General features: G+C 40.5%; 1 protein-coding gene across 1 annotated transcript in view; it reads left to right on the top strand.

The window, feature by feature from the left end:
• The window catches only part of LOC124796175 (alpha-protein kinase 1-like), a 126,476-nt gene extending 112,198 nt beyond the window's left edge, over window positions 1-14,278 (top strand). Inside the window, exon 5 of the mRNA XM_047260265.1 lies at window positions 14,168-14,278. Within this exon, the coding sequence (XP_047116221.1) occupies window positions 14,168-14,278 (111 nt within the window). The remainder of the gene's footprint in view (window positions 1-14,167) is intronic.
• Window positions 14,279-14,768: the final 490 nt, after the last annotated feature.

Here is a 14,768-nt window from a genome sequence, read left to right as displayed (position 1 = left end):
ATTTGTTGTATAACATTTAACAGAGAATTTGTCACTCTCTGCACACAACCTATACCTTAGAGACCTCGGTCTCTTTCTGCCCAAGAGATCCAGACTTTCAACTGACACAAGCCACTGTGTTTAGGTTCCTTCCTGTCCCCTTTACCTAAGGGTAAATCCATACCAAGTGGTCCAAGAAAAAAATAATTGGTTGCTTGACCATATCAGAAAAAAAATTATATTTGCTGGGTGAATTTTGCGATGTTTAGTAGTCACAAAAATATTTTAAACAAAATTTATTGTTTATTATTTTGAAATGGCGGCCATATTTGTTACAGGCCGCATCCGTTTTTTCGTATTTGCAAGCATCTACGTTTTTTACAATTATTCAATAGTGGATTTTCCTAAGCCTTTCAGATAAAATGCATTTAGTTTAACACACTCTGGGCTACAAATTAACATCATTATCACTTAGCTGAATGTATTCTTTAATAAATTTTTAATAGTTCATAGTTATCAGCCACAAATTAAAAAAAACACAATTTTTGAACAGTAGTTTTACAAAGAAAGATTAATTTCTCAGCTTTAATGTATTTTCTGTTATTACACTGTATAGTATAGTTACTTTCTATAGAGCATCAATGGTGAACAGCTTACACTTAAAAAATTGATTTTTTTTTTTAGTTTTTCCATTTTGTTGCCTGCAATATCTTTGTTGGGGGACCAAATAAAAATCTGAAAATTTGACAGTTAATAGACCTTTATGATATCAAACTTCAGTATAAATTTCAACTTTGAGATTACAAACAAAATAAAAAATACGTTTTTTAACATCTGTGATATCTAGGCTTATATCAGTAACAGTACACAATTTAATCATATCTATGATTAGTTACTTTTTAAAAATTGAAAATAAGCCTGCTAATTACATTATATAGTTCTCTTGTTATTCGTTTTTAGTACATCGCTCATTGAACATTTGAGAAATTTGTTCACTCAGTTTGGGTGTTAAATTATAAGTTCGCCCAGTCACAGTTGTAAATGCTATGGGAGACAGCTTCCTTAATACATTTTTAAGTGGCATCCAAACTTGATCCTCCTCATTTAAAAAAAAAAATCCTTGGTCCTGGAGGGTGATAAAATACAACATTTACATCTTGGTTTGGAAAGTCGGTATTATCAACTTTGCCAATCCACCACTGTTTATTGTAAACACAAGCCACTATGTCTTATTTTGAAGAACCAATTGTACAGGTTTTTCACACCGATGAAGTTAACTATCAGGCGAAGTTGATGTGATCTTAAACTTCAGTAAGTTGTGTGAATGGGGTACAAAAGAATGAAAAGATTGAGTGCCTTTAATCTTCTGACAGGTGTTGTACCTTTCCTTCAAGACACTGTCATAGACTTCTCGTATTTCCTCACATTGTACAAAAACGTAGGTAATTCCTTTGATATGTTTTTTACAGAATTCAAACATTTCTTGAGGTGTTACATAATTGTCATCGGTCTGCTGCAGACTTGCTTTTGTGACAGCTCGCTTGTTGTACCCCCGACACCATCAGAAGCATTCTTCCCATGGCATGAAATGAAAAAGTGCCATTGTACATCAAACCCAAAATCTTCTTTATGAAAGGACATATATATATATATATATAGTGTATATTGACTTGCTGCCCCATCCAAAAATTAAATCAGTTTAATTAATTATTTAATGTAGTTTGTTAATTTTGGTTGAAAAATGTGCACTGCTGCAGTGTTGTGTTCAAGGTAGTCACTTACGACACAAAAGCTGTGGCTCATTACTTTATTTTCATCTTTATAGTAGAATACAAATGGATGAACTGTGACCTGTTTGTTTACCCAGTGGTGCCCTTGTACTTCATCTTGAACAACAAAGGAATAATTTTCTGAAAAGTAAGCAAGAACTAAGCATTCATCAGCTGCCAAGGTTTGCTTTTTGTCTTTCAAAAATTTACTTTGAGCTTTTGCAATAAAATGATGCAGTTTCAGATTTTCAAGGTTAGCCACGAATACTTCAAAAAACTCTTCTCGCGAGTTTGACTGTCAGCATTTCAGTTCTGTCTTGTGTCACCCATTGTTCGTGTTTTATATTGTCAGGCATCAAATTGTCTTCTTCGGACTCTTCAGACATGTCAAGTAAGGCTTGTTTGCCTGGACAATCTTCACATTTTCCCTTGATCATACAATTGTAACCGTCAATATTGCATACAATAACTTCGAAAAGGTCTTTATAGTCAGCTGTAAGATTGTCCCCATCTATCATTGACTGTACATTCTGATGATACAAACCAACATAAACATTATGGGTGCCAGATGCCCCTGCAACAATATACTATCTTGGTCTCAACTCGCAAAACTTTGATCTTCCAATTTTAATGTCAGGATTTTCTTTTTTAAATTCAGTGACTAGTTCATTTAACTTACATAGTATTAACCTTTCTTGTGTTTGAATCTTAGAACCATTTTCTTTCACAGAAAGTCTTTTTTGCCAGACACCAAGTGGCTGTTATTGTCATCGTCATAATACTCAACAACTCTATTGATTATGTTTTCATCTACCAAATTAGATGCACTTTTCTTTTGTAATGCTGGTATAATTGCCTTGTTAACTTAACAAGATGTTCTGACACATTAAATTCATCACTAACTTTTCCTCGACTCCAAGAATTCGGCAGTAAACTGATAATCTTAATTTTATCCTCTTTGTTTGAAGTACTGCTTTTAGTTTTTAGTTTTTCTATCAAATTGTCATATTTGGTTGGTGAAGTTTTAGAACTTCCATCTGTTTCAGTACAAATTGTATTTTGAACTGAAACTTCCAAATTCTTTTTGAATGTAGCTGCCACTTTCTCAGTTTCTGTATTCCAGGCACTCGTTTTTTTTATCTTGACTTAGTTTTCTAATTTTACTAGCAGGTGATATACCCAGGATTTCACAAGCTGTATGTACTTTTTCAATGGTTGCTGACAAGTCACAAAATTCTGCATCTAAGGTTTCACTATCCTTTCTCTTGTGAATATCTTAGAATAACATGTTGGACACAATGATTTTCCTGGTATGAGATTGACAAAAGGGCTTTTATTTGTAGAATAATGATGAAATGTTATTTCTCATAGACCTTTTGTTATAGGTTTCGTATGTTTCTCAGAAGGGTCCATGCAAGACTGACCAAAAAGATGATGAAATTTTTTAAGTATTTCATTTCATGGTACTTGGATGTTGATATGACCTCTGGGCCGACTCGTAAGTAAAAAAGTCTTTGATTACAGTAATGTCTTTAGGATACACTCCATACACACTTTCATGACGTGCTTCATTAATAAAACACCAACAGAACACTGGGACACCATTTTTCAACTGCATGCTTCAAAAACTTCTAGCTAAATAAGTGTGAGTAGACACTTGTTAGTGTAAGGGGGAAGACAACAATCAGACTTGTATAGGCTTGCAGATGCAATAGTTAGCCTCCTGAAACAATTACCACAGCATTTTTTTGACAAATAATCATTAGCTAGTGTGATGTGGTGTGTTACATTATGCAAGTGGTATACTTTATTTGATTAGCCTGCCAGATATCGCAGATGTTAAAAAACGTATTTTTGACTCGTGTTTGTAGCCTTTTTTTCCATAACTTCCAATTGAATCTCAAAGTTGAAATTTATACTGAAGTTTGATATCATAAATGTCTATTAAGTGTGAAATTTTCAGATTTTTATTTGGTCCTCCGACAAAGATATTGCAGGCCACAAAATGGAAAAATTAAAAAATAAAATCAATTTTTAAAAATAGTGTATTTTTTAAGTGTAAGCTGCTCACCATTGATACTCTATAAAAAGTAACTATACTGTACAGTCTAATAGCAGAAAAAATGTTAAAGCTGAGAAATTGATCTTTCTTTGTAAAACTACTTTCAAAAATTGAGTTTTTTTAATTTGTGGCTGATAACTTTGAACTATTACAAATTATTTAAATAATACATTCTGCTAAGTGATAATGATGTTAATTTGTAACCCAGAGTGTGTTGAACTAAATGCATTTTATCTAAAAGGCTTAGGAAAATCCACTATTGAATAATTGTAAAAAATGTAGATGCTTGCAAATACGAAAAAACGCATGCGGCCTGTAACAAATATGGCAGCCATTTCAAAATAATAAACAATAATTTTAAAAAAAATATTTTTGTAACTACTAAACATTGGGGAATTCACCCAGAAAATATAAAATTTTTCTGAGATGGTCAAGCAACCGGTGCTGGTCTGCTTGGTATGGATTGATCCCTAACAAGTAGCATTTTATCTCTGCATACATTTTTGCATTCTCATGTTCTGTTGGAATGCTGTCCAATGGATGAGCCACACTGTCACCATTTGATGAGTAATTATTCGGACATACCCTGTCCTGAATTTTCTTTTGGCAATCACATGCATTGTGGCACACCTACACCTCCCCACCTTCATAACATTCTGGTTCATGACACTGCAGCCTGATGTGGGGTCGAATGCCCACACCTGTGACACTTTGTGTCAAAGGGGGAAACACCCCAGTCACTCTGCCTCTGTGTAGCAATGTTGATTTCCTCTATTTGCATGGCAACTGTAATGGCAGCAGATAAATCACCTTGGTTGTCAATTCTGACTCTCCTTGACCTAGTAGTAGAAATATGCCCTACAAATACATGAAAACCCCTTTTTTCTGCCTCATGGAGGATGACTCTGTAGGCCACAACATTGTGTGTTAACCTGTCTATTAGCACATTCTGTTCCCTAATTCAGTCAGGGAATGACCCCACTGATTCACCATGTTTCTGTGCAGTTCTGCTTATGGTAGTGCTGGACGAGATTGTTAGACAACTTGCCAAACTTACAGGCCGCACTAAGTCTCTTGGCATGTAACATATGTTTTGAATTGCCAACTAACCACAATTTAGCCATATTCAAGGCCATTTCCTTCAAACATTATTCCAATTTGGTGGCAGATTTCACATCAGCAATAAAATTACACTCCTGGAAATGGAAAAAAGAACACATTGACACCGGTGTGTCAGACCCACCATACTTGCTCCGGACACTGCGAGAGGGCTGTACAAGCAATGATCACATGCACGGCACAGCGGACACACCAGGAACCGCGGTGTTGGCCGTCGAATGGCGCTAGCTGCGCAGCATTTGTGCACCGCCGCCGTCAGTGTCAGCCAGTTTGCCGTGGCATACGGAGCTCCATCGCAGTCTTTAACACTGGTAGCATGCCGCGACAGCATGGACGTGAACCGTATGTGCAGTTGACGGACTTTGAGCGAGGGCGTATAGTGGGCATGCGGGAGGCCGGGTGCACGTACCGCCGAATTGCTCAACACGTGGGGCGTGAGGTCTTCACAGTACATCGATGTTGTTGCCAGTGGTCGGCGAAAGGTGCACGTGCCCGTCTACCTGGGACCGGACCGCAGCGACGCACGGATGCACGCCAAGACCGTAGGATCCTACGCAGTGCCGTAGGGGACCGCACCGCCACTTCCCAGCAAATTAGGGACACTGTTGCTCCTGGGGTATCGGCAAGGACCATTCGCAACCGTCTCCATGAAGCTGGGCTACGGTCCCGCACACCATTAGGCCGTCTTCCGCTCACGCCCCAACATCGTGCAGCCCGCCTCCAGTGGTGTCGCGACAGGCGTGAATGGAGGGACGAATGGAGACGTGTCGTCTTCAGCGATGAGAGTCGCTTCTGCCTTGGTGCCAATGATGGTCGTATGCGTGTTTGGCGCCGTGCAGGTGAGCGCCACAATCAGGACTGCATACGACCGAGGCACACAGGGCCAACACCCGGCATCATGGTGTGGGGAGCGATCTCCTACACTGGCCGTACACCACTGGTGATCGTCGAGGGGACACTGAATAGTGCACGGTACATCCAAACCGTCATCGAACCCATCGTTCTACCATTCCTAGACCAGCAAGGGAACTTGGTGTTCCAACAGGACAATGCACGTCCGCATGTATCCCGTGCCACCCAACGTGCTCTAGAAGGTGTAAGTCAACTACCCTGGCCAGCAAGATCTCCGGATCTGTCCCCCATTGAGCATGTTTGGGACTGGATGAAGCGTCGTCTCACGCGGTCTGCACGTCCAGCACGAACGCTGGTCCAACTGAGGCGCCAGGTGGAAATGGCATGGCAAGCCGTTCCACAGGACTACATCCAGCATCTCTACGATTGTCTCCATGGGAGAATAGCAGCCTGCATTGCTGCGAGAGGTGGATATACACTGTACTAGTGCCGACATTGTGCATGCTCTGTTGCCTGTGTCTATGTGCCTGTGGTTCTGTCAGTGTGATCATGTGATGTATCTGACCCCAGGAATGTGTCAATAAAGTTTCCCCTTCCTGGGACAATAAATTCACGGTGTTCTTATTTCAATTTCCAGGAGTGTAGATACGTCTTCAGTTGCTTTTCATGAAAATGGCTTTATAAGGTTAGCTGCCTTAGGATGTATGGAAGGAATGGGTACCATCAACAGTTTTGGTCTTCTCCAAATCAGATCATATTTGTCCACCAGCAGCTTCGCATTTCTCTGCCCTTTTACACAATGCCTTGTTGTCCTGTTTTTGTAGGGCTGTAGTATTTGGAATCATTAATAGGTGCTGCCTGTGTGTCTTGCATTTGTACAACCTCCATCTGCTGTTATACAAGAAAAATACAGAAACAGTACACCCAATAAATAAATAAATAAATAAATAAATGCGAACAAACTGCAGCTACTCTTTGTGCCTTATCATGCCCTAACAGGACTCTGAGCACTGCTGTGCCTCATGACCAAAGCACCTACATGTACTACACATAACTGACACAGCTTGACACATGGCAAGTCATACCCAGATAAATTTTTCTAATACTGACATCTCACTGGCCCCAGAAAACATACCTAGTATTTTCATAATATAAAGACAAATCTGCAATTAGTACTACAAAAAAAACAGTCCAAAGTTGCAAATTTCACTTTCACTCGTTGATGAGTTTTGGACTGGGACCCATTTTCAACTCATCGTAACATAGTGAAATATGGTATTCCCGAAAATGCAAAAACCATTTCGAAACTGTGCAAACAGTTACATTGCGTGCAGTTATCTGTATATGTAGCTGGTCATCAAGTGAATAAAAAAATGCAATATACAGCTTTGTACTGGGTTTTGGTTGTATTAATTAACAGAAGTTGCCAACAGGCTTGCCACAATGGTAACATCAGTTCCCATCAGATCACCGAAGGTAAGTGCTGTCGGGCTGGGTTAGCACTTGGATGGGTGACCATCTGGTCTGCCAAGCACTTTTGGCAATCAGGGTGCACTCAGCCGTTGTGAGGCAAACTGAGGAGCTTCTTGATTGAGAAGTAGCAGCTCCGGCCTCCTAAAGTGACATAAAGCTGAAAGAGCGGTGTACGGACCACATGCCGCTCCATATCCGTATCCAGTGACGCCTGTGGGCTGAGGATGATATGGCGGCCAGGCGGTACCATTGGTCCTTGCAAGGCCTATTCGGACGGAGTTGGATTAACAGAAGTTGCTGACCCACAGCTATTCCAGGATGCTGGAAGTTAGCAAATCTGCAGATTCTTGTGACCTAACAGTTGACATTTTTAATGTACTGTGGAGGTCCTTATGATTCGACATGCTCGCTACCAAAGACACAAGAAGGGGGAGGCCAACAACTACCAGTTACTCACCACAAGGCATCATTGCAAACTGCAGTCTGTAGCCATTGACCTCACAGCAAAGCTGTGCTGACGGATGTCAGCTGTTGCTGTTGTGGAACTGTGGGCATGGTACCAAGCATAGACATCTCTACTGCTGGCAGCCACTCGCTGATTCCAGATACAGTGGAGTTGGCCACTTTTGATGCCAGATATAGGGGTCCAGACCCAGACCCCTGTGGTTGTTAGGATTGAACCGAGCAGGGTGCAGTGTGAAGGCTCTGTTAATGCTTGAGAACATTAAGAAACTATTATTCCCAACAAAACATTTATTAATCAGAAGTACAGGATTGTCTTCCCTAGGTGCTGGCAATTCCGTTGGGCCAGAGGAGTGTGAACCCAACCAGTAGAGGTGAGCATGTGTCACCTGCAGATCTGTTGTGTTGTGTAAGGCTCATGTTGTAGCCTGTACATCATGGCTCAGTTGGTGCCACCCAGGTGCCAGCAGATGGCTGGACAGCAGTAAACAGCAGCCTCTGTACACCACTCTCTGAAGCGTTCTCATTGAGGATATCCATCCAGGAGACTCACCCTCCATACCAGCCTGAAATATTCATCATTTAGAGTCTGACTTGCAGTCTCCAGTTAGGAGACCGACTGGGGCTGGCAGCATCGGTGTCGGCTGCTGGAATGGGGTGAGCAGCAGCAGTGGCTCCCCCTCAGATCGATGCATGGCATACAGCTTCCTGGCCCTGCTGATCGAGCCTCCAGTAGGCCAGCAGATTGATGACCCCATCAGTGAAGAGTTGGTATTTGGAGCTGCAGTTTGCAATGGCAGAGTCTCTCCAGCAACACTTGCAACTTCACAGATGACTGTAGACAATTAGGCATGCAGAAGGTTGACTGTGATAGCCTCCCCAGTACCAGAGGACTGCTGCGCTTGAGAGTTAGATTAAGAAAGGTGTAGTACGTATGCTGGAACATTCTGAGCACTCTGCTGCAGTGAGGGTAATAGTGACATCATGTGTAGTAGTTAGTTTTCTCATGCGGTCAGTTCTCGCGGAGGCTTCAGACTTCGTAACTTCGTCTTTCAGGCACTACTGAATCAGTGGCTGAATCGTTACTGTTGTTATAACTGGGCTTTCTTGTGGCACTCTGCTCTGTCATGCATTAACTCCTACCTAGCAGTTTGTCGAACATCATCATAGGCAACTTGATTGATCATTTTGCCAGCAAAAACTTTGATAAAATGATATGTGTAGTAGGGCCCTTAGGATAAAAGGGTGGAATCAATTGAGTTCGGGTTAACAGCATAATATTTATCCATTTATTTAGAACATAAGTGAGCTTCATACAACTATAAATTTGGCTTGTTCTGAACAATAAGTTGCATTCATTAAATTGATTTAAATTTAATTGAATTGCGTGCTTCCTGGTCTAAATGTTAATCCAAAAATGACAAAGAAAAAATGATAAGACAATATTTATTTTCAATACTACTGTGTTCAGTATGACAACAAGCTGGTGCAAGCAAGTTCAAACCTATACTGAATTGAAAAGAACAAAAAATTTGCTTTGCATACAATAAAAACCAATTAAGAACAGAAAGAGCATAAATACAATTAAAAATGAAACTTTCCTGTCTGCAGAAACCTGGATATTTGCCGTCTGAATACTACTGTCTTATACACCTTCGTACTTGAACCTCAGTCCACCAGCACATACAAGGCATAAGAAATACATCAGAAGCTAACCTGAAACAGATCAGTATTAGGAACAGAAAACAACTGTCCGTTCTATTAGTAAAAGGAGCTACTGCTGGTGCAGCCAGCCAGTATGAAAGTAACTGAGTGTGAGGTGGTGTAGTGGTTAGCACACTGAACTCACATTCAGGAGGATAGTGGTTCAAACCCACGTCCGGCCAGTCAGATGTAGGTTTTCCATGACTTAGGGAAATCGCTTCAGGCAAATGCCGGGATGGTTCCTTTGAAAGGACATGGCTGATTTCCTTCCTCACCCGTGACACAATTGGAGCTTGTGCTCCATCTCTAATGACCTCATTGTCAAAGGGATGGTCAACCCAATCTTCCTTTCTTCAGTTCAGAAGTAGTGTTAATTATAACACACAAAATCTAATAGGCCAATCATCGGCTGACAACATACACTTGTTCAAGGCCTGTAAAATTATATAGCAAACTTAAAACACTGTAGCCCATCAGTTCAGTACAGGCAGTTATTAACACAGTCTGTGAACACATTGCACTTAGGTGCTTGTTAGATAATGGCGGTTATAGTTTCCATCAGATTACAGTACCTGTTCAGAAATTTAAAGTTGTTGTCACATTCAGTTATGCACACATTGTGGCCACAATAAAACTCTGCATGCCAGACATAAACAGAACACAGGCACACTATCAGCAAATCCATAAGCCATAGGTTTCATCACCTCAAGATGGGTCAGCTCTGCAGGCTCAAAATAACTCTGTGCATGCAGATTGCTGCATGGCAACAAGACCACTGCCAACTTCTGTCCCAGCTGCTGAGCAACCGTCTTTGTCTTCATGGGTCCACTCAATGAACGCAGCATGTGGCTGGATAAACACTTTGCCTGTGGCAAAGTTCAGTGGTGCCAATGTAGAAGGCTATGTTGAAACAGTGTTGCACTTGGCACAGTAGCCACAGTTGTAATCTAGTATCTTCCTGCTAGAACTTGGATAGCAGCTTCAAATACACACTTTTCTCTGTGGTCAGAGAGGTTAGCCAATTTATCCTAGGTGGCTGCATGTTCCATCTTAGGCCCTCATGGAAAGTGAGACAATGTTAAGTTGATGGCTCATTGGCTTATAGTGAATTGTGTAAGAATATAATAAGAATTAACAAGCAATGCCCTCTCGGTACTGGACGACGATGGTTCAGATCTTCTTTTGGCTGTCCAATTTGGCCTGCTCCAGGCAGGATGGTTCCTTTGAAAGAGCGTGGCCAGTCTTCTTCCCCACCCTTGCCCTATCCTGAGATTGTGCTCTGTATCTAACGACCTCAATGCATACGGAACGTTAAACCTTAATCTTCTTCCTTATATCTCTGTAGTCACTGAGCCAATGTACCTGGTAAGGAAGACAAGTTTCACCCCATACAAGTGTGTATGGAGCTTGTAATAACAGGGTGGCAATGTTTGTTGTCGCCATAAGTGAACAGCTCAGACCTAACGCTAGTTCACGCTAGGCCAGTAATTTAGTCAAGTGATGAGTGTTTTAGTAACCAAACATGTGAAGACAACATAGTTTAGTAAAATGGGTTACTGGACATGATCCACTCAGTTGAATTGTATCAGATCAGATCAGGTTGGTTCTTTCACCTCTATTTTCTTACCACTGACACACCGTGGGACGGGTATGAACACCATCTGTTTTTTAGCTACCAAGTTAGTGTATTTCTGTCTGAGAGTTTCGAATAAGAGAATGATGTTCCTTAGGGAAGTGTTTTGAGGGTTACTCTCTTTGTCATAGATATAAGTTTTATAAAATCCACCATAAAGTTTCCTGTGTAGTGATCTTCATGAGGAAATCGGAAACACCATTCTACGAGTATGTTTGAAGAATTCATTGAGGTTTCTGGGTCTCATATTTGATTCTAAGTTGTTCTGTTTGTGAAACTCCAAGAACCTGAAGGCAAGAATCCTCAAGCTACTGAAAATCCTAAAGTTCTGGGGAGCCAGCAGAGCAAAGCTGCTCAATTTTTTTAATTTCTTGAGATCTTTGGTGGATTATCTGCACTCAAAGTGTATGGATAAGTGAGAATTAAGGTTAGGTTAGGTTAGGTTAGGTTAATAAGCTCGTTAATGCTGTCCACCATAAGGTGATCAGGCAGGCCACAGGTGCTTACAGGACTCTACCCACACTCAGTTAGCGAGCACAGTGACACAGTGGCTAGCACACTGGACTCGCATTCAGGGCAACGACGGCTCAGACCCACGTCGAGCCATCCAGATATGGATTTTCTGTGATTGCCATAAATCACTCTAGGAAATTGCCGGGATGGTTCCTTTGAAAGGGCATGGTCTATTTCCTTCCCCATCCTTCACATGGTCTGAGCTTGTCCTCTGTCTCTTATAACCATGTTGTCAATGGGACGTTAAACCCAATCTTCCTTCCGTACACAGTTTTGTGCTAAAGCTAGGAGGCACCACTTGCCATCCAGTGTGTTAGGTGAATAGGTTCCTAGCAGTTTCAGAAACACCAGTACAAGAAATTTTCATAAATTGTCCATGAGCAGAGAGTTCATTTGAGATCCTCATGAAGTTCGAGGCACCTGGTGTGGGGACAATTAGCAACAAAAACTGAGGAGTGGTACCAGCTTCCACTTTGGTTGCCGAAAGAGGACCAGAATTGTTTTCAGTTTAGCCAGGTACAGAGGAGACAGCAGTCCAGCATTGTTGGTAATTCAGTTTTTTTATGAAATTTTAAATGAGCACAGCTACTCTGTAGCAATATTTGCAGATGCGTCCAGCAGGGGACTGTCTTGCAATTGTTCTGTGGTTTTCCCTCATTGCATCTCTAAGATCTGTCTTCCCAACAAATGTCCTATGTTTGATGCAGAATTATATGTAATCTTGAGGGCAATGGATTAGATAAAATGTATTTGGACTGTAAAATTTCTTGTTTACTCTTATTCATTGAGGGCCCTTCAATCAAAACGACATTTGTGTAGACCAGATAAAGTGATCCATAATATACAGGACACTCTTCTCTACTTCCAAAGGCTGGGATGTAGGATACATTCTGTTGAATACTCGGGTGTACAAGAATCCACAGAAATGATTTAGCAAGTTGGCAGCCAAGGAGAAACGTACCTATAAGAGCTAGAAACAATGCAGGAAGAGAAAAAGGAAATTGTCACAACATGTATGTCTACACGAACAACAGCAGCATCAGTAGGTGACACAGGATCAGCACCACAAGAAGAAAAGGAAACAACACCCAGTGAAATAGACAGTATAGCCAGCAAGTGAAAAACAGTGCCTCCATCCCACCTGAAGGATTTTTTAACGTAGAAGGAGGAGGAGTTGGAAGAGGAGGAGACCACCACAATAAATCCAACTAAAAGTTCTATAGTCTTCTGCCAAAATATACGATCCATAAGAAACAAAATTCAACAACTAGAAGTAAATTTGCTAACACTAGACACCTCAATTTACTACTGAACACTAGCATAAACAGAATGAAATTTTTAAATTTTCTTTACCCTCTTATGAACTTGTGTGATCCTATAGTAGACTCACATGTATTTATGTGAAAATAGTTATTTCATTTGAAATCAGAAATCACCTTATTGCATTAAGTCCTGATAAATATTTTGAAATATCAGCTGTGGAAGCAAGAGAACATTACGTGTGTAAAAAAATTAATTGTATTACATGTGTACTGATCTCCCAGTGGTGATTTGGACAATTTTTTTTATCAAAACTAAACCAGACACTAGCTAAGGTATCTTGTTCAAAAACAAACCTGACCATCTGTGGGGATGTAAATGTCAATACAGTGAAGCCAGATGATGTCAGTGAAGCCTACTTAAATATTCTGTACAGTTATGGCATGTCTTCAATTGTAAATTGTCCCACTGGAGTAACAAATAATCTTATACATAGATAGACCATGTAGTAACAGATAAACTCTGTACATGTTCAGAATATAGGCCTGTTAGATCATCTGTGTTAGATATTAATAGTAAATATTTCTGTAGAAGAGATTCCTAAATTAAATGTTTACAAAAGGGTCTTCTCAACGTAAGGCCTGCATGAATTTTTGTCCCAGTTACAACATTAAGGGTGGGAGGAAATGTATGCTGAAACAAATGTCATTTTGAAAATGCCATATGTCCATCCCCACCACATTTACATTTTAGTTCAAAATCTCGAAGTGCTAGAAGAAATGTGCTTCCCTGTGAAAAGGCCAAATCCCGCTCACTACTGTGTGGTTGATACTAAGAGCCGTATTTCACGTTCCATGGAAAAAAGTCGTATCTCCTGCTATGTGGCATTTTCAGAGGTACCTTCTGTTAGGTCACGTTTGACCACTGCAAGTGCTGCGTGCTGAGTGTATGTTTGCATAGACAAATGAAAGTGCTTCCTCATGGGATTATGTTATGCTTTTGTTTACAATGAGTCAAAGTGATAGTTTCAGATTGTGAGGGTGTAGAGAGAAGGAAAAAGGGTAGTTTTGTGTAAGTGTGATGGAATAAAAAGAACAGAAGTCTAATGGAAACAACATGTAAGCTACAGTGTAAATGTCATACCAGCACACTAAACGGGACCGCAATGCAGGTAGGCGTAGTTACTGACATTGAGCCTCAAACACAACAGCTATACCTTAGGTGATAACTTACTGCTGTATTTGGCAGTACTCTCAAAAATCCTATCTTAATTGGCCTGCAGCTAAGCCGAAAAATGGGGCTGTTTGACCACAAGTTGATTGATTGTGCTGGTGTTTTCAGGTGTACAGGAAAGTGTTTCGAGAGTGTGACAGAGGAATCAAAATGCAGATATTGGCACATGTGAATAGTTTTGCTGATAAAGATACTCAGGTTGGTTATTTACATGTCTAATTGAAGCACATCAGTAAAAAGAGAAAGGAAGTCAAATACTACAAATGCCAAAGCGCTAATGGATAACTGTCGTTATCATGTGAGCAGTAACTGAAGACGATCCCAAAGTTTGTGAAAATGCATTCTTGAGTCTCCATGGAATAGTGAGAAACACGTTCCTCGTTTAAATCATCCGCTGCTGCTAGACATCTCACTGGTTGACATGCTGGACAAGTCCAAGGGTTCAAGACATAACTTAATGCCCAGAGAAGTATGTTCCCTGATTAAGGCCATATTGAATCATTCTGTGTACGTGTAGCCCATTATTTGAACAACACATGAAGAAAATATTTATGAGCAAAGTTCAGTGTGAAACAAATGGATGAATAATTTGAAATTCTTCAAGGAAACTTGTGATTACAAATTTGAAAAACCACAGAGTGACTCATGCATGACATGTGAAGAGATGAAACAAAAAATTGTAATCCTGCATTTGAATGCCAATGCAAAG

Source organism: Schistocerca piceifrons, chromosome 4 (assembly GCF_021461385.2).
Source record: "Schistocerca piceifrons isolate TAMUIC-IGC-003096 chromosome 4, iqSchPice1.1, whole genome shotgun sequence".
Classification (NCBI taxonomy): Eukaryota; Metazoa; Arthropoda; class Insecta; order Orthoptera; family Acrididae; genus Schistocerca; species Schistocerca piceifrons.
Note: the sequence above shows the minus strand (reverse complement) of the source record. Positions and strands in the feature narration are given on the sequence as shown.